The sequence below is a fragment of the Lissotriton helveticus genome, chromosome 3_1, assembly GCF_964261635.1.
Source record: "Lissotriton helveticus chromosome 3_1, aLisHel1.1, whole genome shotgun sequence".
In the NCBI taxonomy this organism is placed as follows: domain Eukaryota; kingdom Metazoa; phylum Chordata; class Amphibia; order Caudata; family Salamandridae; genus Lissotriton; species Lissotriton helveticus.
In genome coordinates, this window is record NC_136061.1 from 1,976,193,243 (window position 1) to 1,976,212,700 (window position 19,458).

The following is a 19,458-nucleotide window of genomic DNA, read 5'->3' on the forward strand; positions in this document are numbered from 1 at the left end:
GGTCAAGCTAGCGCTATATAAAACTTTTAAAATAAATAAATAAGAGAAGATTAGGTTAAACATATGAAATATAAATAGAACTTAAATCATGGACTTGGCTTACCTTAACATGTTGTACATTCACTGTTCAGAAATCGGGCAATGTGTTTTGTCTGTCAAGGTAAGGCCTGTTTCAACGTTAGCTTTTAATTACTTCCGGGACTGAGACCCACATGGACCCAGCCCACCTAAAGCCCTGATCCCACCAATAATCAGGTAAAGCAGGCTACCATTATTACAAATATGCCAGTAAAGAAGGAAATTATTAAAATAGTCTGGGAATGTATTTTCCACATTGCCTTGCATTGAAGTGGAGGGAGGCACGTTTAAGGCGGGAGAAAGAAGAAAAAAAAACATTTGAGGTTTTAAAAAACGTGAGTCTTCTGCTTGAATCTTTGCTTCTGTCGTGTGTGATGATGGAATGCTCCCTCTTCTCAGTAGACATGGACACCACACAGAAAGACCAGGCTGCAACACAGTATTCACAGGCCCCAGACATTCATGTTGGCACAGTGCAGAAAACAACGAATCCTTGTGTTTCAGTTAATGTTCCACTTCATTGAAAAGCCAGTCCTGCGGTGCACAACAGACGTGCAAGCATGCACGTCTCGCATCTGCATGTGGTGCCTGAATTGCAAACGGTGGTATTTGCTAGAAAAAAAGGAGTAAACAACCTGTTGTAAAAGGGTGACGGAGCTCAGGTCGAAGCTGTGTCCATTTAATTTTATTAACAAAAGACATACTAATAAACACATCCTCTCCAACGTCGTCCCATATTGCACTGATTAAAGAAATGCTGTCCTCTGACGAGCGACACCAGGTGACAAACCCGAGCCGTTGCAGTCTTTTTCTTCACATAGGGCAAGGTGTACATTTTGTTTTTTTGGCAGCACAATTCAGCAGTTCATCCATTCAAAATGGAATCCTGTCATAGGCGATGTCAAGGAAGGACTCCTGCGCACTAATGGTGCAAAGTTATTGTTCACCTCAATAAATGTCCTTAATGCTTCAGAGAAACGCTCCTTGGGAGTCAAATGATTGGAATAAAATGTGGAGGGAATAGGGTGGGGATTGGATATGGAAGGAAACACATTGAAAAAAAGACAACAACAAAAAACACTACACAGTAGATATATTTTCAGCAAGACCCCGGGACGATCTTTTAGCAGCAACGTTTTTTTCCCTTTCTCAAAATAAAGTTTCTGGGAGGAGGCTACTGAAGGGAGCTCCCAGCAGTGCCTCGCTCATAGAGGTCCGATTTAGGGGCTCGGCTACCGTCTCTTCCGGATTTCCAGCCTGCCGAGCTCCTCGTAGCCCTGGTAGAAGACGTCAAACTCCCCGGCGCTCCAGCCCCTCCAGACAGCCAGGCACCAGTCCATGTTTTCTTTCACGAAGCAGCACACAACCTTGTCTTTGCCCACCACCGCTGCGTCCACCAGCCTTCTGGGGGAGGAAGACACAGCGTTATAGAATTGGGTTACAGTAGCTTTTCTAAGAAAACAGCTGGCAGATCCTGGAAACATCTGACAATATAAACGCTCTACACAAGACTCTCTATTAATAATAATACTTTTTAAAACACGTTGCGAGGGGGGGATTTATTTCATGCAACAGAAGCGAGTTTTGCGCAAGCCCCATGTGAGGCTTTTTCATGCCTCGGGCCGCATACTTCTGTGACGGGCTTTGTAAGAGGGTCATTTGGGGTTTGGGATGTAATTAAATGCAAATCCGTGTGCGGTACGCGCGTGAAAGGCCGCACGCAGGCCGCCAGTGGCGATGGAAAAGTCGGCCTCCCCGCCCCTTCACCTTTCAAGTCTTTCTTTGCTTTTACCCACGTCATGGCAAATTTGCTTTGTGAAGTAAGAGGTCTGCCACATATTCTTTAACGGGTTTCTCTGCCTTCCTCAAATTTAAGGGGTATTTTTTATTCTCTATTACAAATGCATTCAATTTTGCTAACCCCTAAATTAATTACCTTGTGTGAGTTTCGGGATTCTAGTCTGGGCAACTTTTTGAGTACCCCTTAGAATGCCTGCCATGAGCAGTAAGGAATGCGGTCACACTTTCTAAAGACACCAATCTGTCCTTCTCCATAGCACCAACATTATGAGCATGGTTCAATTACTCGGTCTTTGCGCTGCAGGTACTTACTCCAGGACCGTAAGTGAGAAGGCCAGGGCCGGACTGGGAACCAAAACCGGCCCTGGCAAAGTGCTCGGCCGGCCCACCCTCCAGGGGGGTCGAGCGCTTTGCCAGGGCCGCTTTTCGGCCGATTTTGTTACAGGGCCGATTTTGCAGCTATGCTGCAAAAACGGCTCTGCAACAAAAACGGCCCCCAGGGCCCAAAACCGGCCCGCACCCTTGCGGCCGACCGGGGGATTGCCCGTTGGCCACAACGGCCAGTCTGAACCTGGAGAAGGCGCAATGATTTATGCACGTCCCCTGGGCTCGTGCAAACAGTAGAGGAGTTACCAACAGGAGCAGTAACTCCCTCACTGACATCTGTGGCTTTGGCCTCACCTCAATGGGGCCGTGGTACCCTCACCTGCTCAACAACCTATGATTTAACCAGTGGTCGAAGTGGGGAAAAGAAAGTAGGGGAACTGGGCGGAGCATCAGGGGGCGGGAATAATCTGAGTGGGCGGAGTCAAAGGTGTGGCCAGAAGGAGCAAAATATCCTAATTTTTAGTATGGTTGGCATTTCACTGACCAGTTACAGCTTATAAAGATTATTTAATGCAACCAATAGATACACGTTTATTTGAGGTTTAATATGAGTTATTGACATTAAAATACATTTACAATGTGGAATACGTTTTCAATCATAGAATATCACAAATACTCATATAAGTGGGATCATAAGCCGTTTGTGTTCAAGCCATGCAGCTTCTTTCATCAGCACTTCTCCCTTTTTCTAACCACTTCTGAACATAAAATTTGACTTTAGATTCTACAACAGGAGGCCCCACATGTTGGGGAGCACTGTTGATTACATCATTCTGTGCCCCTAGGTCAATGCAAAACTGTATTCCTACATTTTTTACATGCTTCACGCAACATGTCATGAAGCCAGCCTCTTAGTTTCCTGTTATTGTATCTAGACATAGACAACCCAAACCTGGTGGTTTTGCAGATGCTTTTAGAAGTATCAGATGAATGAGATACAAATATTTCATTAGTAGTTTGTGTAATTGCTACTTGAGTTAGTTAGCAATGAGAATTACAAAAGCATCAATTCTGAAATTATGGGACTCAAACATTGATAGAGTTCAAGACATGCAAAGTGGCTTTGCGTGGCTTTTAAAATATGACTTGGAGCTTTGCGTTGTGCATGTACCACGTTGCATGGAGCAAGGATGGCGCAAGGCCCTTGTAAACATGCCCCTTAGTCTGGTGTGCATGCGAATCCTACAATGCCAATCCCTGGTGAGTTGCATCAGTACTGCTAGAACAAAGCCAATGGAGGCACCAATGAGTGAGGGGGACTGGTCTCAAGGGTCATGTGACCTCAGTGACAGTCACTGCTGCTCTAGGGTATGCTGCTTTTTATGTCTGCCTGCTAGACTAGAGGTAAACTTCAGTATGGATTGTGGTGGGCAGGCCTTCAAGGTGTTAAGATACCAGGGACCGTTCACAAAACTAACCTGCAGTTTAGCTATTGATGCCGATTCTGGTTGGTGCTTGACATTTTTTAAGCAAAAAGTGAGACGCATCATCAATGGTTAATTTATCTTTATGCATTAAAGTATATGAAGTTTCTTAATCTTTTGTTTATATCACAAAAAATAACTATTTTTTTTAGAGGTCCCTATAAAATATGGGTTTAATCAACAATTAATTAATGACAGCCACAAACTACAGATCCAGCTTTCCCATTATTTACTTAGAACTTTGGAACATTAAATACATTTCTGCCATCTGTATGGTGCACCTTCTTTGCAGCAGGCATATTACCCCTGTGCGTTACATTAGATGAGTCAAAACACACAACTGCCAACGAAGAAATCTCCAATCTATCTCCAGCAGGAAGATAAACAATCAGAGATATCAGTCTTAACACTGTTATAGTTGCAGAACAACTACTGGGTTTACAAGAAACTCTGAAGTGAGTTATGTTTTTTTAAGAGATAGTCATTTTGCTGCACAGTTCTGCAGGTTGGGTCGAGCCTAGAGTCAGCGTGAATGCGCTGCTCTGCAAGGCTTACTGTAGAGGAGTACGGAGTAGAAGCTCTAGAGTACGGAGTAGAAGCTCCACCCACTATCCGCCCATATTTACCATCGGCTTATGTCATTATCGGTCCTAAATGCTGGCTTCAGATTTGTCAATAGGCTTGTTAGTCCCTCCTTAGTACCGCCTCCTCTCCCTTTCCCATCTCCCATGGCGCTTGGCCCCTTTACTTAAAGGGTTACATGGTAGGTGTTATTTTAGACTGGGAGCACTATTTTCATTAATGAGGTTCTCCTACTCCACGCAGGACGTGTTTTGCTGCATTCTTTACCCTGCCCCGTCCCGCCCGCCGTCCCGTTGTCCGTGCTTTTCACTCCCCCCTCTCTCCCATTGCCTGTGCCTTTAACTCCTCCCTCCCTCCCGTTGTTCGTGCATTGTCCAGGGCTTTTACTCCCCCTGCCCTCCCTCCCGTTGTCTGTGTGCATGTCCATGCCTTTCACTCCTCCACCCTCCCTCCTGTTGTCCGTGCCTTTCACTCCCCCCTCCCGTTGTCCACGCCTTTCACTCCCCCAACCCCTCCCATTGTCTGTACCTATCACTCCCCGTCCTCCCTCCCGTTGGCCGTCTTTCACTTCCCCATCTCCAGTTGTATGTACCTTTCACTCCCCCGCCCTCCCTCCCGTTGTCTGTGTCTTTCACATCCCCATCCCCAGTTGTCCTTGCCTTTCACTCTCCCGGCCCCCTCCCATTGTCCGTGATGCCTCCCATTTGTAATGCAATAGGTCTCGCGTAAATACGAGACCAATTGCAGTCCAAATGCTTGTTTGCGTCCTGAGTACACGTGGCTATGACCTGCTCACAGCGGCAGACACACAACGAGAGGGTTTTAAAGCGCATTACATGGTCCCCAGAGACTTTATTTAAGGGCATATTTCTTTGTAACAAAGACACGTGGGCATTAAATGGTTTCAAGGTAGTTTGATTTTTTGTTTATGAACTTAATAATTAACTCTTATTAAGGAGTGTATACTGCCGTAAACTTCAATGACTTATACCCTTTTTGAGAAGTTGCGTGTAGTTGTGCAAGCATGACTTTATATTTAGTTTGGAGCACATTAGAACAGCTTTGTACAAATTCAGTTCGATAAGAAAATTTCTATTTTTTTTCACAGACAGCTGCAAATTCATAGTACAAAACAACCATTTGAGTCTTTGCATCACTTTCACATATAGTGATCTGGGGCAGTTCACAGTCCTTAGGGTCCATTAACTTTGTCAACTTCAGAATTCTTTATTGCACAAGATAAAATCTTTGAGATTAAAGCACCAAGCAGCCTGACTGCTACATTCTTGCAACAGAGATTTGTTTCAGTCTTCTCACCTCGAGGTGGTAACTCTGATCTACTAAAACACGAATGTACTGTGTGATCTTGTGTAAACATAAAAGAAATTAACATTTTAAATGCTTTTTAAAATAATTAAATGTTTTTTTTCAGTATCTGCTTTGCATTTTGAGATCCTGGTATGTTTGTGGTCTACATACATTCTTGGGAGGGCTTTAAACAAGCATTTGCAATGCAATAGGTCTTGCATTTGCGAGACTTTGAAATACTGGCATTGTAAATGACAAACCTTTTATCTATGTGTTCGTTTTGAAAACAGAGAAATAAAAGGCATTGTCATTTACAATGCCAATAGCTTAAAGTTTTATAAATGTGAGAACCTATTGCATTGCAAATGCTTGTTTTGTTAATGGGGGCTGAAATTGCAGCACTGCCGTAAAACCAGTCCCCAGTTACAAAACCAGCCTCCCACCGCTCCAGCCTCCAGCCAAAAAGGTTGTAAGTCATTGGAGTTTACAGCAGTATACTTTTGTGACGCAGTGGCGGCGCAAAAGATGCACCATGGTGCTGGGTATTTACAACGTGACGCATCTGGGAGATGTATCACGTTGCAAAGCCCTGCGCCAGAAGTAGGCGTTCCTGCGCAGATGGGGCATTCCGGCGCAGGAACGCCTCCCAAAAGTGGCTGAGTGAAATCTTCAAGATTTCACTCAGTCACTTTTAAGCCCATTATGCGTCAAAAACCTGCGCCTTCTTGAAGCAGGCGTAAGGATTGACGTAGCATTGTACAGATAGGGCACCCTGGAGCCTTGCTGGAGCTGCGTCGCGCTTGCGACGCAACTTCAGCAATGCGCCGCCTTTACGGCACAGATGCATCACACATTGTAAATGCGGCGCATCCATGGTGGCGGAGCCGCGGCGTACAATAACTGGTGCATCCCTGCAGATATGCAGGGATGCACCAGTTATTGTAAATCTGCTCCTATTATTCTAAAAGACCACATCCCTCAACACTGACAGAGCAGCCGTACACATTAAATCTAATAACATAAGACACATTAAATAAAATAACATAAGAAAAAAAGCTGAGTACGACATTAAATGTTTGGAAAAAAAAATGCACCAAGGTATTCTTTAATTTTCCCAACTTACGTGATGTTTATTTACGATCGAGCATGGAGTTCAGAGGCAGTCCATGCTCCTCTTGCAGACCCCAGTGCGGAGAAAAAAGCAGAGCTGTAAAGGAGGGTCTGGGGACCTCTGGGCAGGCACTCAGAACAATATCCAGGAGAGGCTGGTGAGGCTGGGTCAGCTGGGGGCCTGCCTTCCTCCTATTTTCCAGTTCTAGCTGGGTGGAGAGCAAATTTGCAGCCAGCTGATTCCTCACTGAATCCCTTTTCTTCTTTTTCAGGAGGTGGTGTCCGTCAGTCTGGGTGAGCCCGAAAATAAAGGGCTTATTAGGTCAGGGCGGGGCCACCAAAGCTTCCTGATGTGACTATTGTTTTGGTCACAGGGGGGAGCATCCAGGTAGCGGCAGTAAATGAGTTGTTAATCACTGCACCATTAGAGCCATCAGAGGTAGCAGTTTTCCCACTGACTGCCCTTTCAGTGTTGTTTTTCAGGCCCCTGTCCCCAGATACAGAGGGGAAGGGGGAAGAGATTGTAGGCACTGCTGAGGCCTTCCTCGATAGGCACCAAACAGGGGACACGGCTGAATGATTAAGGCAGCTATCATTTTAATATGGCCCATTCCTGGGACGCTTTTTACTAAAAAAGAAGTAGGGGAAGGGACTGTAACAAATTTAAAAAGTAGGGGCACGCCGTGCCCTTCCAATCCCTCCCACTTCGCCACTGGATTTAACACATTATTTCTGCTTAGCTTTCATCACATGAACTACATTTGGTGCAAATTGGACTAAGTCAAGAGGTGACTGATAGCATATTCAAAGAAGTTGATACATGACTGCAAAAATGACAAAAAACTCTTTCAGGGCCATCATCCACCACCAAATTAAGAGAAGAGCCAACATCATTCTGGCTCGAAGACGCCACGAGCGCTCTCCACCGATTGCCTCACACAAACCGGTCTACTGAGACAACCTACAATCAACCTCCACATGTCCAAAACCAACCCACGGCGCAGCACTGAGAACCTGCCTCCTTAAGGACGGCCTCTTTTGGACTGCTTGAGTCCTCCACATTAGAGAATTCCCCAAGGCACCTAGAATAAACTTGCTGAAGGCCACCGACTATCCAATCTTTAGGAAAGAAATTACATTTTGCCTGTTCCAATGAAACCACAGTCTTTCACTGGTCTACGCAAGACTGCTTTCAGATGTCAGAAAATGAAAAATTAGACTTGGTACCCAATGAGTGCTGGTGCTAATCACCTGCAGCCATCGACACAAATTAAGGACGGCATAAAACTCCACTAGCACTTGGCAACCTTAGTGGTGACCTTTTTCAGGAGGGGTTGCGCGCACGGAAGTGCGTGGAGGACAGGAGAAACGGATACAATGAGCATGGTTGTCATTTCTGCCCTTATGAAGGGGGCTCTCCCTCTTCTTTAACCAACAGTGCCTCTCCCCTTCTTTTCCCCAATCTCTACTGGCTCTTTCGTCTCTCCTCACCTCCTGTCTGCAGCTCCTTTCTTTTCATGTCACCGCACTCCGCTACAGTGCTTTAGAGTGGCCTTTCTGAAGTGTGAGCTCCATAGGGCCGATCGCCATTACCAGACTTAAAGATAGGAGAACAGTGACAAAGGGAACAAGCATTGGCATAGCCAATAGGTTTCGCCTTTGGGACCTTATGTTTAGCGAGAGATATTGACTTTGCCTATGTCTTTAAGCTGTGCTGTACAGAAGTCTGCAGCATGCTGAAAAGTTATAATAGAGAAGTGTCAGAAGCATTTTTGTTACCTCATATATGACCAAGAAAGCATTATGTTCAACTGAACGACCATGTTAAAAAAGTATTTAACAATAAATAATGTCTTGAGTTTTTTTTGTCGTTTCAATGCTGGCAACTTCTATCTGCCTGTCACAATAGTTGTTTGTTTGTTTCTTTTGTTATGGGGGGCATAAATAACAGGAAGGTGAAGGTTGGGAAATAGTACCTGTATAACAGAGAATGAGAGTTAGTCAGTGAGAGAGAGTGAGTGAGAGAGTCCATCAGTGAGAGAGAGAGTCAGTCAGTGGGAGAGAGAGTCAGTGAGAGAGAGTCAGTCAGGGAGAGAGAGTCAGTCAGTTAGTCAGTGAGAGAGAAAGTGAGAGAGTCAGTCAGTCAGTAAGAGAGTCAGTCAGTCAGTAAGTGAGAGAGTCAGTCAGTCAGTGAGAGAGTCAGTCAGAGAGAGAGTGAGAGAGAGTCAGTCGGCGAGTGAGATAGTCAGTCAGTGAGAGAGAGAGTGAGAGTCAGTCAGTCAAAGTCAGTCAGTGAAAGAGTCAGTCAGTGAGAAAGTCAGTCAGTGAGAAAGTCAGTCAGTGAGAAAGTCAGTCAGTGAAAGAGAGTCGGTCAGTCAGTGAGAGTCAGTCAGTGAGAGAATGAAAGAGTCAGTCAGTGAGAGAGTCAGTCAGTGAGAGAGAGAGTAAGACTCAGTCAGTCAATGAGAGAGAGTGAGAGAGTCAGTCAGTGAGAGTCAGTCAGAGAGTCGGTCAGTTACAGAGAGTCAGTAAGTCAGAGAGTCTGTGAGAGTCAGTCAGTCAGCGAGAGAGTCAGTCAGTGAGAGAGAGATTGGGAGAGTCAGTCAGTGAGAGAGAGAGTACGAGAGTAAAGCAGTCACTCAGTGAGAGAGAGTGAGAGAGAGTCAGTGAGAGAGAGTCAGTCAGTCAGTGAGAGGGTGAGAGAGTCAGTCAGTGATAGAGTCAGTCTGTCAGTCAATGAGAGAAAGAGTGAGAGAGTCAGTCAGTCAGTGAGAGAAATAGTGAGAGAGTCAGTCAGTGAGAGAGAGAGTGAGAGAGTCAGTCAGTGAGAGAGAGAGAGTGAGTCAGTCAGTCAGTGAGAGAAATAGTGAGAGTCAGTCAGTGAGAGAGTAAGTCAGTGAGAGTGTCAGTGAGTCAGTGAGAGAATCAGTCAGTCAGTGAGAGAGTCAGTTATTCAGTCAGAGAGTCAGTGAGAGTCAGTCAGTCAGTGACAGTCAGTCAGTCTGCGAGTCAGTCAGTCAGTCAGACAGAGTGAGAGAGTCAGTCAGTCAGTGAGAGAGAGTCAGTCAGTGAGAGAGTCAGTGAGAGAGAGTCAGTCAGTCACAGAGAGAGAGTCAGAGTGTCAGTCAGTGAGAGAGAGAGTTAGACAGTGAGAGTCAGTCAGTCAGAGAAAGAGTGACAGAGTGTCAGTCAGTGAGAGAGCCAGTCAGTTAGTCAGTGCGAGAGAACGTGAGAGAGTCAGTCAGTCAGTGAGAGAGTCAGTCAGTCAGTAAGTGAGAGAGTCAGTCAGTCAGTCAGAGAGTCAGTCAGTCAGAGAGAGAGTGAGAGAGTCAGTCGGCGAGTGAGATAGTCAGTCAGTGAGAGAGAGAGTGAGAGTCAGTCAGAGAGTCAGTCAGTGAAAGAGTCAGTCAGTGAGGAAGTCAGTCAGTGAGAAAGTCAGTCAGTGAGAAAGTCAGTCAGTGAGAAAGTCAGTCCGTGAGAGAGAGTCGGTCAGTCAGTGAGAGTCAGTCAGTGAGAGAGTGAAAGAGTCAGTCAGTGAGAGAGTCAGTCAGTGAGAGAGAGAGTAAGAATCAGTCAGTCAATGAGAGAGAGTGAGAGAGTCAGTCAGTGAGAGTCCGTCAGAGAGTCGGTCAGTTACAGAGAGAGTGAGAGAGTCAGTAAGTCAGAGAGTCTGTGAGAGTCAGTCAGTCAGCGAGAGAGTCAGTCAGTCAGTGAGAGAGAGATTGAGAGAGTCAGTCAGTGAGAGAGAGAGTACGAGAGTAAGGCAGTCAGTCAGTGAGAGAGAGTCAGTCAGTGAGAGAGAGTCAGTCAGTCAGTGAGAGGGTGAGAGAGTCAGTCAGTGATGGAGTCAGTCTGTCAGTCAATGAGAGAAAGAGTGAGAGAGTCAGTCAGTCAGTGAGAGAAATAGTGAGAGAGTCAGTAAGTCAGAGAGTCTGTGAGAGTCAGTCAGTCAGTCAGCGAGAGTCAGTCAGTGAGAGAGAGATTGAGAGAGTCAGTGAGAGAGAGAGAGAGAGAGTGAGAGTCAGTCAGTCCGTGAGAGAAATTGTGAGAGTCAGTCAGTGAGAGAGTAAGTCAGTGAGAGTGTCAGTGAGTCAGTGAGAGAGTCAGTTATTCAGTCAGAGAGTCAGTGAGAGTCAGTCAGTCAGTGAGAGAGTGAGAGTCAGTCAGTCTGCGAGTCAGTCAGTCAGTCAGTCAGACAGAGTGAGAGAGTCAGTCAGTGAGAGAGAGAGAGTCAGTGAGTGAGAGTCAGTCAGTGAGAGAGAGTCAGTCAGTGAGAGAGAGTCAGTCAGTGAGAGAGAGTCAGTCAGTCACAGAGAGAGAGTCAGAGTGTCAGTCAGTGAGAGAGAGAGAGTTAGACAGTGAGTGAGAGAGAGTCAGTCAGTGAGAGAGAGTCAGTCAGTGTGAGAGAGTCAGTCAGTCAGAGAAAGAGTGACAGAGTGTCAGTCAGTGAGAGAGCCAGTCAGTTAGTCAGTGCGAGAGAACATGAGAGAGTCAGTCAGTCAGTGAGAATCAGTTAGTCAGTATGAATGTCAGTCAGTCAGTAAGTGAGAGTCTCAGTCAGTCAGTAAGTGAGAGAGTCAGTCATTCAGCGAGAGAGAGAATCAGACACTCGGTCAGTCAGTCAGTAAGAGAGTCAGTCAGAGAGAGAGAGTGAGAGACAGAGAGTGAGAGAGAGTCAGCCAGTCAGTTAGTGATAGAGAGTGAGAGAGTCAGTCAGTGAGCGAGTCAGTGAGAGAGTCAGCCAGTCAGAGAGAGTGAGTCAGTCAGAGAGTCAGTGAGAGAGTGAGTCAGTCAGTCAGTGAGAGAGTCAGTCAGTCAGTGAGAGAGTCAGTCAGTCAGTGAGAGAGTCAGTCAGTCAGAGAGAGTCAGTTATTCAGTCAGTCAGTGAGAGTCAGTCAGACAGAGTGAGTCAGTCAGCGAGAGAGTCAGTCAGCGAGAGAGTCAGTCAGTGAGAGAGAGAGTCAGTTAGTGAGAGAGTCAGTCAGTGAGAGAGTCAATATCAGTCAGTGAGAGAGACAGACAGTCACAGTCAGTCAGTCAGTCAGAGAGAGAGAGAGTGGGAGAGAGAGAGAGTGAGTCAGCCAGTCAGTTAGTGAGGGAGAGTGAGAGAGTCAGTCAGTGAGCGAGTCAGTGAGAGAGTCAGCCAGTCAGAGTGAGTCAGTCAGAGAGTCAGTGAGAGAGTGAGTCAGTCAGTCAGTGAGAAAGTGAGTCAATCAGTGAGAGAGATGATTGAGAGAGTGAGTCAATCAGTCAGTGAAAGAGAGAGTGAGAGTCAGTCTGTCAGTCAGTGAGAGAATGAGTGAGTGAGAAAGTCAGCCAGTGAGTCAGTCAGAGAGTCAGTCAGTCAATGAAAGAGAGAGTCAGTCAGTGAGTCAGTCAGTGAGTGAGAGACAGAGTCAGTGAGAGAGTCAGTCAGTGAGAGAGTGAGTGAGTCAGTCAGTCAGTCAGTGAGAGAGTCAGCCAGTCAGTGAGAGAGTGAGTCAGTCAGTCAGTCAGTGAGAGAGGGAGTCAGTCAGTGAGTGAGAGTTAGTCACTCAGTGAGAGAAAGAGAATCAGTCAGTCAGTGAGAAAGAGTCAGTCAGTCAGTGAGAGAGTCAGTCAGTCAGTCAGTGAGAGAGTCAGTCAGTCAGTGCGAGAGTCAGTCAGTCAGAGAGAGTCAGTTATTCAGTCAGAGTCAGTGAGAGTCAGTCAGACAGAGTGAGTCAGTCAGCGAGAGAGTCAGTCAGCGAGAGAGTCAGTCAGTGAGAGAGAGAGTCAGTTAGTGAGAGAGTCAGTTAGTGAGAGAGTCAGTCTGAGAGAGTCAGAGTCAGTCAGTGAGAGAGACAGACAGTCACAGTCAGTCAGTCAGTCAGAGAGAGAGAGAGTGAGAGAGAGAGAGAGTGAGTCAGCCAGTCAGTTAGTGAGGGAGAGTGAGAGAGTCAGTCAGTGAGCGAGTCAGTGAGAGAGTCAGCCAGTCAGAGTGAGTCAGTCAGAGAGTCAGTGAGAGAGTGAGTCAGTCAGTCAGTGAGAAAGTGAGTCAATCAGTGAGAGAGATGATTGAGAGAGTGAGTCAATCAGTCAGTGAAAGAGAGAGTGAGAGTCAGTCTGTCAGTCAGTGAGAGAATGAGTGAGTGAGAAAGTCAGCCAGAGAGTCAGTCAGTCAATGAAAGAGAGAGTCAGTCAGTGAGTCAGTCAGTGAGTGAGAGACAGTGAGAGTCAGTGAGAGAGTCAGTCAGTGAGAGAGTGAGTCAGTCAGTCAGTCAGTGAGAGAATGAGTGAGTGAGAAAGTCAGCCAGAGAGTCAGTCAGTCAATGAAAGAGAGAGTCAGTCAGTGAGTCAGTCAGTGAGTGAGAGACAGTGAGAGTCAGTGAGAGAGTCAGTCAGTGAGAGAGTGAGTCAGTCAGTCAGTCAGTGAGAGAGTGAGTGAGTCAGTCAGTCAGTCAGTGAGAGAGTCAGCCAGTCAGTGAGAGAGTGAGTCAGTCAGTCAGTGAGAGAGTGAGTCAGTCAGTGAGTGAGAGTTAGTCAGTCAGTGAGAGAAAGAGAATCAGTCAGTCAGTGAGAGAGAGAGTCAGTGAGAGTCAGCCAGTCAGTAAGTGAGAGTCAGTCAGTTAATGAGAGAGAAAGTGAGAGTCAGTCAGTCAGTGAGAGAGTCAGGCAGTCAGTAAGTGAGAAAGTCAGTCAGTCAGTGAGAGAGTGAAAGAGTCAGTCAGTGAGAGAGTCAGTCAGTGAGAGAGAGTGAGAGTCAGTCAGTCAGTGAGAGAGAGTGAGTCAGTCAATCAGTGAGAAAGTCAGTCAGTGAGAGAGAGTCAGAGAGTTAGTAAGTCAGTTAGTCAGTCAGTCGGTTAGTGAGAGAGTGAGAGTGTCAGGCAGTCAGTCAGTGAGAGAGAGAGAGAGTCAGTCAGAGAGTCAGTCAGTCAGTGTGAGAGAGTCAGTGAGTGAGAGAGAGTGAGTCAGTGAGAGAGTCAGTCAGTGAAAGAGATTGAGAGAGTCAGGCAGTCAGTGAGAGAGTCAGTCAGTCAGTCAGTGAGTGAGAGTTAGTCAGTCAGTGAGAGAGAGAATCAGTGAGTCAGTGAGAGAGAGTCAGCCAGTGAGAGAGAGAGTGAGAGAGTCAGTCAGTGACAGTCAGTTAGTCAGTCAGTGAGAGAGAGTCAGTCAGTCAGTGCGAGAGAGATTAAGAGAGTCAGTCAGAGAGGGAGAGTCAGTCAGTGACAGAGAAAGAGTCAGTCAGTGAAAGAGTCAATGAGAGAGAGATTTAGTCAGTGATAGAGAGAGAGTCAGTGAGAGAGTCCGTCAGTGAGTGAGAGAGAGTGAGAGTCAGTCAGTGAGAGAGAGAGAGTGAGAGAGTCAGTCAGTCAGTCAGTGAAAGAGAGAGAGAGAGAGTCAGTCAGTCAGTGAGAGAAATAGTGAGAGAGTCAGTCAGTGGGAGAGTCAGTCAGTGAGAGATTCAGTCAGTCAGTGAGAGAGTCAGTCAGTCAGTGAGAGAGTCAGTCAGTCAGTGAGAGAGAGAGTCAGTCAGAGTCAGTCAGGCAGTCAATGAGACAGAGTGAGAGTCATTCAGTGAGAGAGAGAGTAGAACTAGTATTCATATTACTTTTTCTGCAGAAGATTTAAAGACTAACAAATAGTGTAATTAAGGGCAATAATGTAAATGGCAAAGTTGCTAGGAATAATAATAATTAATAATATTATCATATTTAAGAATAAAATAAAAGACAAAAGGGCGCCTCAAATGCATATAAACATTGCAAAAAAATAATAAAGGGTTAAAATAAAGCATGCGTTTGCAATTTATGCACAAGGATAACAATCATTTGCAATGCAATAGCTCTCGCATTAGGAAAGTGTGAGCTATTGGTATTGTAAATGACAATTTTTTTTAATATGTGTTGGCTTTGAAAATATATAAATTAAGAGCATTGTTATTCACAAAGCCAATAGCTTACACTTTCCTAATGCGAGTCCAATTGGCTATGGCAATGCTTGTTGGTAGCAAGCAAGGATAGTGCTGTTGTGGTGCTGAGTGTTGATGTGGTTGGGCTGAGTGATGTGGTGGTGTATTAGAGTGATGGGGTGGTGTCCCAGAGTGATGTGTGGTATCCCAGAGTGATGTGGTGGTGTCCCAGAGTGATGTGGTGGTGTCCCAGAGTGATGTGATGGTGTCCCAGAGTGATGTGGTGGTGTCCCAGAGTGATGTGGTGGTGTCCCAGAGTGATGTGATGGTGTCCCAGAGTGATGTGATGGTGTCCCAGAGTGATGTGATGGTGTCCCAGAGTGATGTGGTGGTGTCCCAGAGTGATGTGCTGGTGTCCCAGAGTGATGTGGTGGTGTCCCCGAGTGATATGTGGTGGTGTCCCCGAGTGATATGTGGTGGTGTCCCCGAGTGATATGTGGTGGTGTCGCCGAGTGATGTGGTGGTGTCCCCGAGTGATGTGGTGGTGTCCCCGAGTGGTGGGGTGGTGTCCCCGAGTGGTGGGGTGGTGTCCCTGAGTGATGTGGTGGTGCCCCCGAGTGATGTGGTGGTGTCCCTGAGTGATGTAGTGGTGTTCCTGAGTGATGTGGTGGTGTCCCTGAGTGATGTGGTGGTGCCCCGAGTGGTGCCCCTGAGTGATGTGGTAGTGTCCCTGAGGGATGTGGTGGTGTTCCTGAGTGATGTGGTGTGTTAGGGTGAGGGTGTGTGGGGGTGTGAGTGGGTGAGGGTGAGTGAGGGTGAGAGGGTTGTGAGGGATGGGAGGGTGTGAGGTTGTGAGGGTGGGTGAGGGTGTGAGGGTGAGTGAGGATGGGTGAGGGAGGGTGAGGGTGACCGGGGTGAGGGTGATGGGGTGAGGGTGTGTGAGGGTGAGGGTGAGGGCGAGGGGGTGTGAGGGTGAGGGGGTGTGAGGGTCCGAAGTAAATGGCGGCAGGGCAGACATCATAAGACAGAGAGAAGAGACTGTGTGGTGACTGCGTTGGCCAGTTTTAGAATCAGGAGGGGCAGAGTCAGCACAGTCTGTGAGGGATCAACGTGTCTAGAGGCAAAGCATAGCGGATGTAGCATTGCAACTAGCAAGTCGAGTGTTTTCAAGCTGAGTGTCCCTAGAGAGATGGCAACACAGCAACAGCATTTGAGGAGCAAGTCTAGTGTAAACAAGCCCGGTAGGCTTTCACTTTCGTCCAGAAACAAGCTCTAGGCATTGCTGTGGCGGGGGGCAACAGCGAGCGAGATAAACAGGAAGCGTGGAGTGGTGGAAGAAATAGCCCAGAGGTGGCATCAACATGAGGCAGCCGAGATATTTGGCTGCTTTGGTGTTCGGCACCACAGGTGGCCAGCTCATGTGAAAACCTTCGGACCCATGAAGTTTTAACTTTTTGAGACATATTATGTAATGCTTCAGTATTATATACAACACAAAACCTTGCAAACGAGCGTGCCTTCAGCCCAGTTCTTTCTCCCTTTGTGCACAGAGACTGGTTTTCTTAAGTTGCATGCTCTGCACTGCCCCGTTCACCTTTTTTCATTCTTACCTTTTACAAGTCCTTGCAGATCAGTTCACCTTGCTTAACGCAGACAATAACAACCAATCGGATACTGGTACTCTGCAATTCAGTGGTTCTGCATGTTTTGCACAGGCAAATCCCTGCAGCTTCACCTTATCTCACCTGGACCTATTCAGTATTCGGATGCATTGTTAAGTAAGGAGTCCAAGTGGAGATTCTTCAAGTAGTTTATTGAAGTCAGAATATAGGAGCACAGGCGGAGCCAGTAACACATCTCACAGCCAAGCAAAGTAGGACGTAACTGATTACCAAAGAGAATACAGTCGAATGCATGTACAGATAAACATTCTAGAAGCATATAACAGCACGAGCCTTAAAGCTATACTAAAGAATAAAACACAACATAACACATCCCCCCCCCTTACAAGGAACAAAAGGAAAACCGGGAAAAGAGGTAGACGGGAAAGGGAGAGGAAACAAGGACAATAAAAAAAAACAGGAGTTTACCAATAAAGTCTACCTAACATAATCCTTAAGCCAACCAGGCGAAACTCTTAACCTCTTAGAGTTATCTGCGACTGGTAAAGCAGGAACAGAGTTAGCATGAGTGAGAGTGTTGTCAGAGACAGGTAAGGCTGGAACAGGATCAGCATGAGTGAGAGCAGGGCAAGAAGATGCATTTGTATCCAATACATTAGGATTACTGATCACCTCTTCCCCCTCTCCTAAAAGAGGGAGTGACAATTTCGGGGCTAGCTGAGACTGTAAATCAGTATTCTCAAAATAATCCTCAATCCAATCAAAATTACCAGAAGATGCCTTCTCTAGCTCCACGTTCTTTACCCCGTGGTCTTGGCAACCATCAAAAGCAATATCCTTTAAATTCCACACCCTGCCATCGTTAAGTCTGACAGAATTCCTGAGAACCTCAACAACCATCCTAGGTGAATCAAATTTATTCTCACCCTTCGCTACTCTATAAGGTTTCCTAACTCTTACCCAGTCGCCAGCGTTTATAACAGCCTCCTTAGCACCATGACGTTTATCATAGTAAATCTTGCTTTTATCGTGAGCCAAAACCAGGCTTCTCTTAACTTCCTCAGGGGACCATTCTTGAACACTGTCTTTGAAAACCCAACCTGGATTAAACTTGCATCTGGGCAATCTACCTCTCATCATAACAAAGGGGGAGACACCAGTGCAATTATTCAAAGTGACTTTGTAGGACCACACCGCCTTCTGTATCTCCAACTTCCAATCCAAGTTTTTGTTGTTAGCAGCTTGCAAAATACCTTTAATAACTCTATTAAAGCGTTCTACTGTCCCGTTCCCGCTGGGATTATACAAAGAGGTGGTTTTATGTGTGATGCCACATTTAATAAAGTACTCTTTAGCATCCTTTGATAAAAATTGAACTCCATTATCCGTTAGGATATTAACTGGTAGTCCTTCCACTACAAAAATGTTGTCTAAAAACTTTAACACAGTTTTAGTGTCCACATTCTCTACGAACTTAACTATAGGCCATTTGGTAAAAAGATCTATAGCAACTAATCCGTATACTTTCTCATCCCCAACTGGACCAAAAATGTCCACCGCAATAGTCTCCCACGGAAGACTGGGAATAAGTCCTTCACTCATTGTTGGTCTCAAAGTCTTCAAGGACTTGTCGGCTGAACTACAAACAGGACACGCTTTAACAAAGGCCTCAACTTCTTTGTCAACTTTCGGCCACCAAAACAAATTTTTGACCGCTAATTTAGTTCTTACTATGCCGAAATGCCCCTCATGGCACATTTGTAAAACCCTTTTCTTCAAACCTACAGGTGGAACGATTCTATCGCCCCTCAACAGCATGTCTCCTTCTGATGATAATTCAGAACGGATCTCCCAAAAAGCCTTCAAACTGCCTGACAAATATCTTTCTTTAGGCCACCCTTGACAGATAAACTTAGAAACTTGTACCAAATCCTTGTCCAGCCCATGCTCTTTAGACCAATCCTCCCTGCTGATGGCTGGAGTTCCAGAATCGTGTACAAACGCCACAGTGAATTTCCCCCACGGTTCATCCACGCATTCCTCTAGAGGGGAAGGTAGTCTTGATAAACAATCGGCTACCACATTGTCTTTCCCAGGTACATAAGTGATGTTATATATATATTCCTTCATGCGCATGGAAATTCTGGCTAATCTAGCCGAAGCAGTTGTCGTGCCCTCAGAGGACAAAATGTGGACTAACGGTCTATGGTCAGTCCTGATACTGACCATCTTACCCCACACAAAGGCACGAAAGTGTTCTAAAGCCCATGCACAAGCTAAGGCCTCCCTTTCTATGATAGGGTATCTGCTCTCTGCTGGTGACAAGGCTCTGGAAGCAAACAAAATGATTCTCTCCTTTCCATTTTCCCCAATTTGTGATAAGACAGCGCCCAAACCTTTGTCGCTAGCATCGGTTGTCAAACAACAATCTAAATTGGGATCAAAACTAGATAAGGCATTCACTTTCTGTAGTTCCCACTTAATCTCAGCAAACTCACGTTCACACTCCTTGGTCCATTCAAATTTCACATTTTTTTTAAGCAAGGACCTGATATGGTATACTTTAGAAGCGAAGTTTTTAACAAACTTAGCGCAGTATTCTGCCATTCCCAAAAAGGATTTGATTTCTTCCTTAGATTCAGGTGCAGGCGAAGCAACTATGCTTTCAATAAGAGATGCCTTCGGCCTGACACCCTCCTCGCTGATTATGTGGCCCAGGTAAGAAACGCTTCTCTCACTGAACTTGCATTTGGACAATTCAACAGTTAACCCTGCAGAATTAAGTGTCTCAAAAACTCTCCAGAGTTTAGTATCATGGTCCTCCTTGTCATTACCTGCAATCAAAACATCATCTTGAAAGAAACAAATGCCCTCCATATTGCCAAATAATTTGTGCATTAGACGCTGAAAAACAGCTGCGGCCGATGCAAGGCCGAATGGCATCCTTATAAATTGAAAACAGCCAAACGGCGTGATGAAAGCCGTCAAGTGTCTAGATTCTGGACTTAAAACTACCTGGTGGTAGGCAGCTGAAAGGTCTATTGTGGAGAACCACGTTGCCCCTCTTAAGGAAGAAACCATCTCGTTAATTTTTGGTAAAGGGAAACGTTCGATTACTATGTTCTTGTTAAGGTGGCGTAAATCGATACACAAACGAATCTTGCCATTGGATTTTCTAACTACAACTACTGGACTAATCCATTCTGAGGAATCTACCTCTTCTATAATACCCTTGGTAAGAAGACCTTGAATTTCCTTTTTTACCTCATCCCTTATC

The 19,458-nt window shown here is 45.9% G+C and overlaps 1 protein-coding gene across 2 annotated transcripts in view; it reads right to left on the reverse strand.

The window, feature by feature from the left end:
* Positions 1-748: 748 nt before the first annotated feature.
* LRRK1 (leucine rich repeat kinase 1) overlaps positions 749-19,458 on the reverse strand; it is a 917,814-nt gene continuing 899,104 nt past the window's right edge. For both annotated transcript variants that reach the window (XM_078683102.1, XM_078683103.1), the window contains exon 34: positions 749-1,482. In XM_078683102.1, coding sequence (XP_078539228.1) covers positions 1,311-1,482 — 172 coding nt within the window. In that variant the 3' untranslated portion in view covers positions 749-1,310. The remainder of the gene's footprint in view (positions 1,483-19,458) is intronic.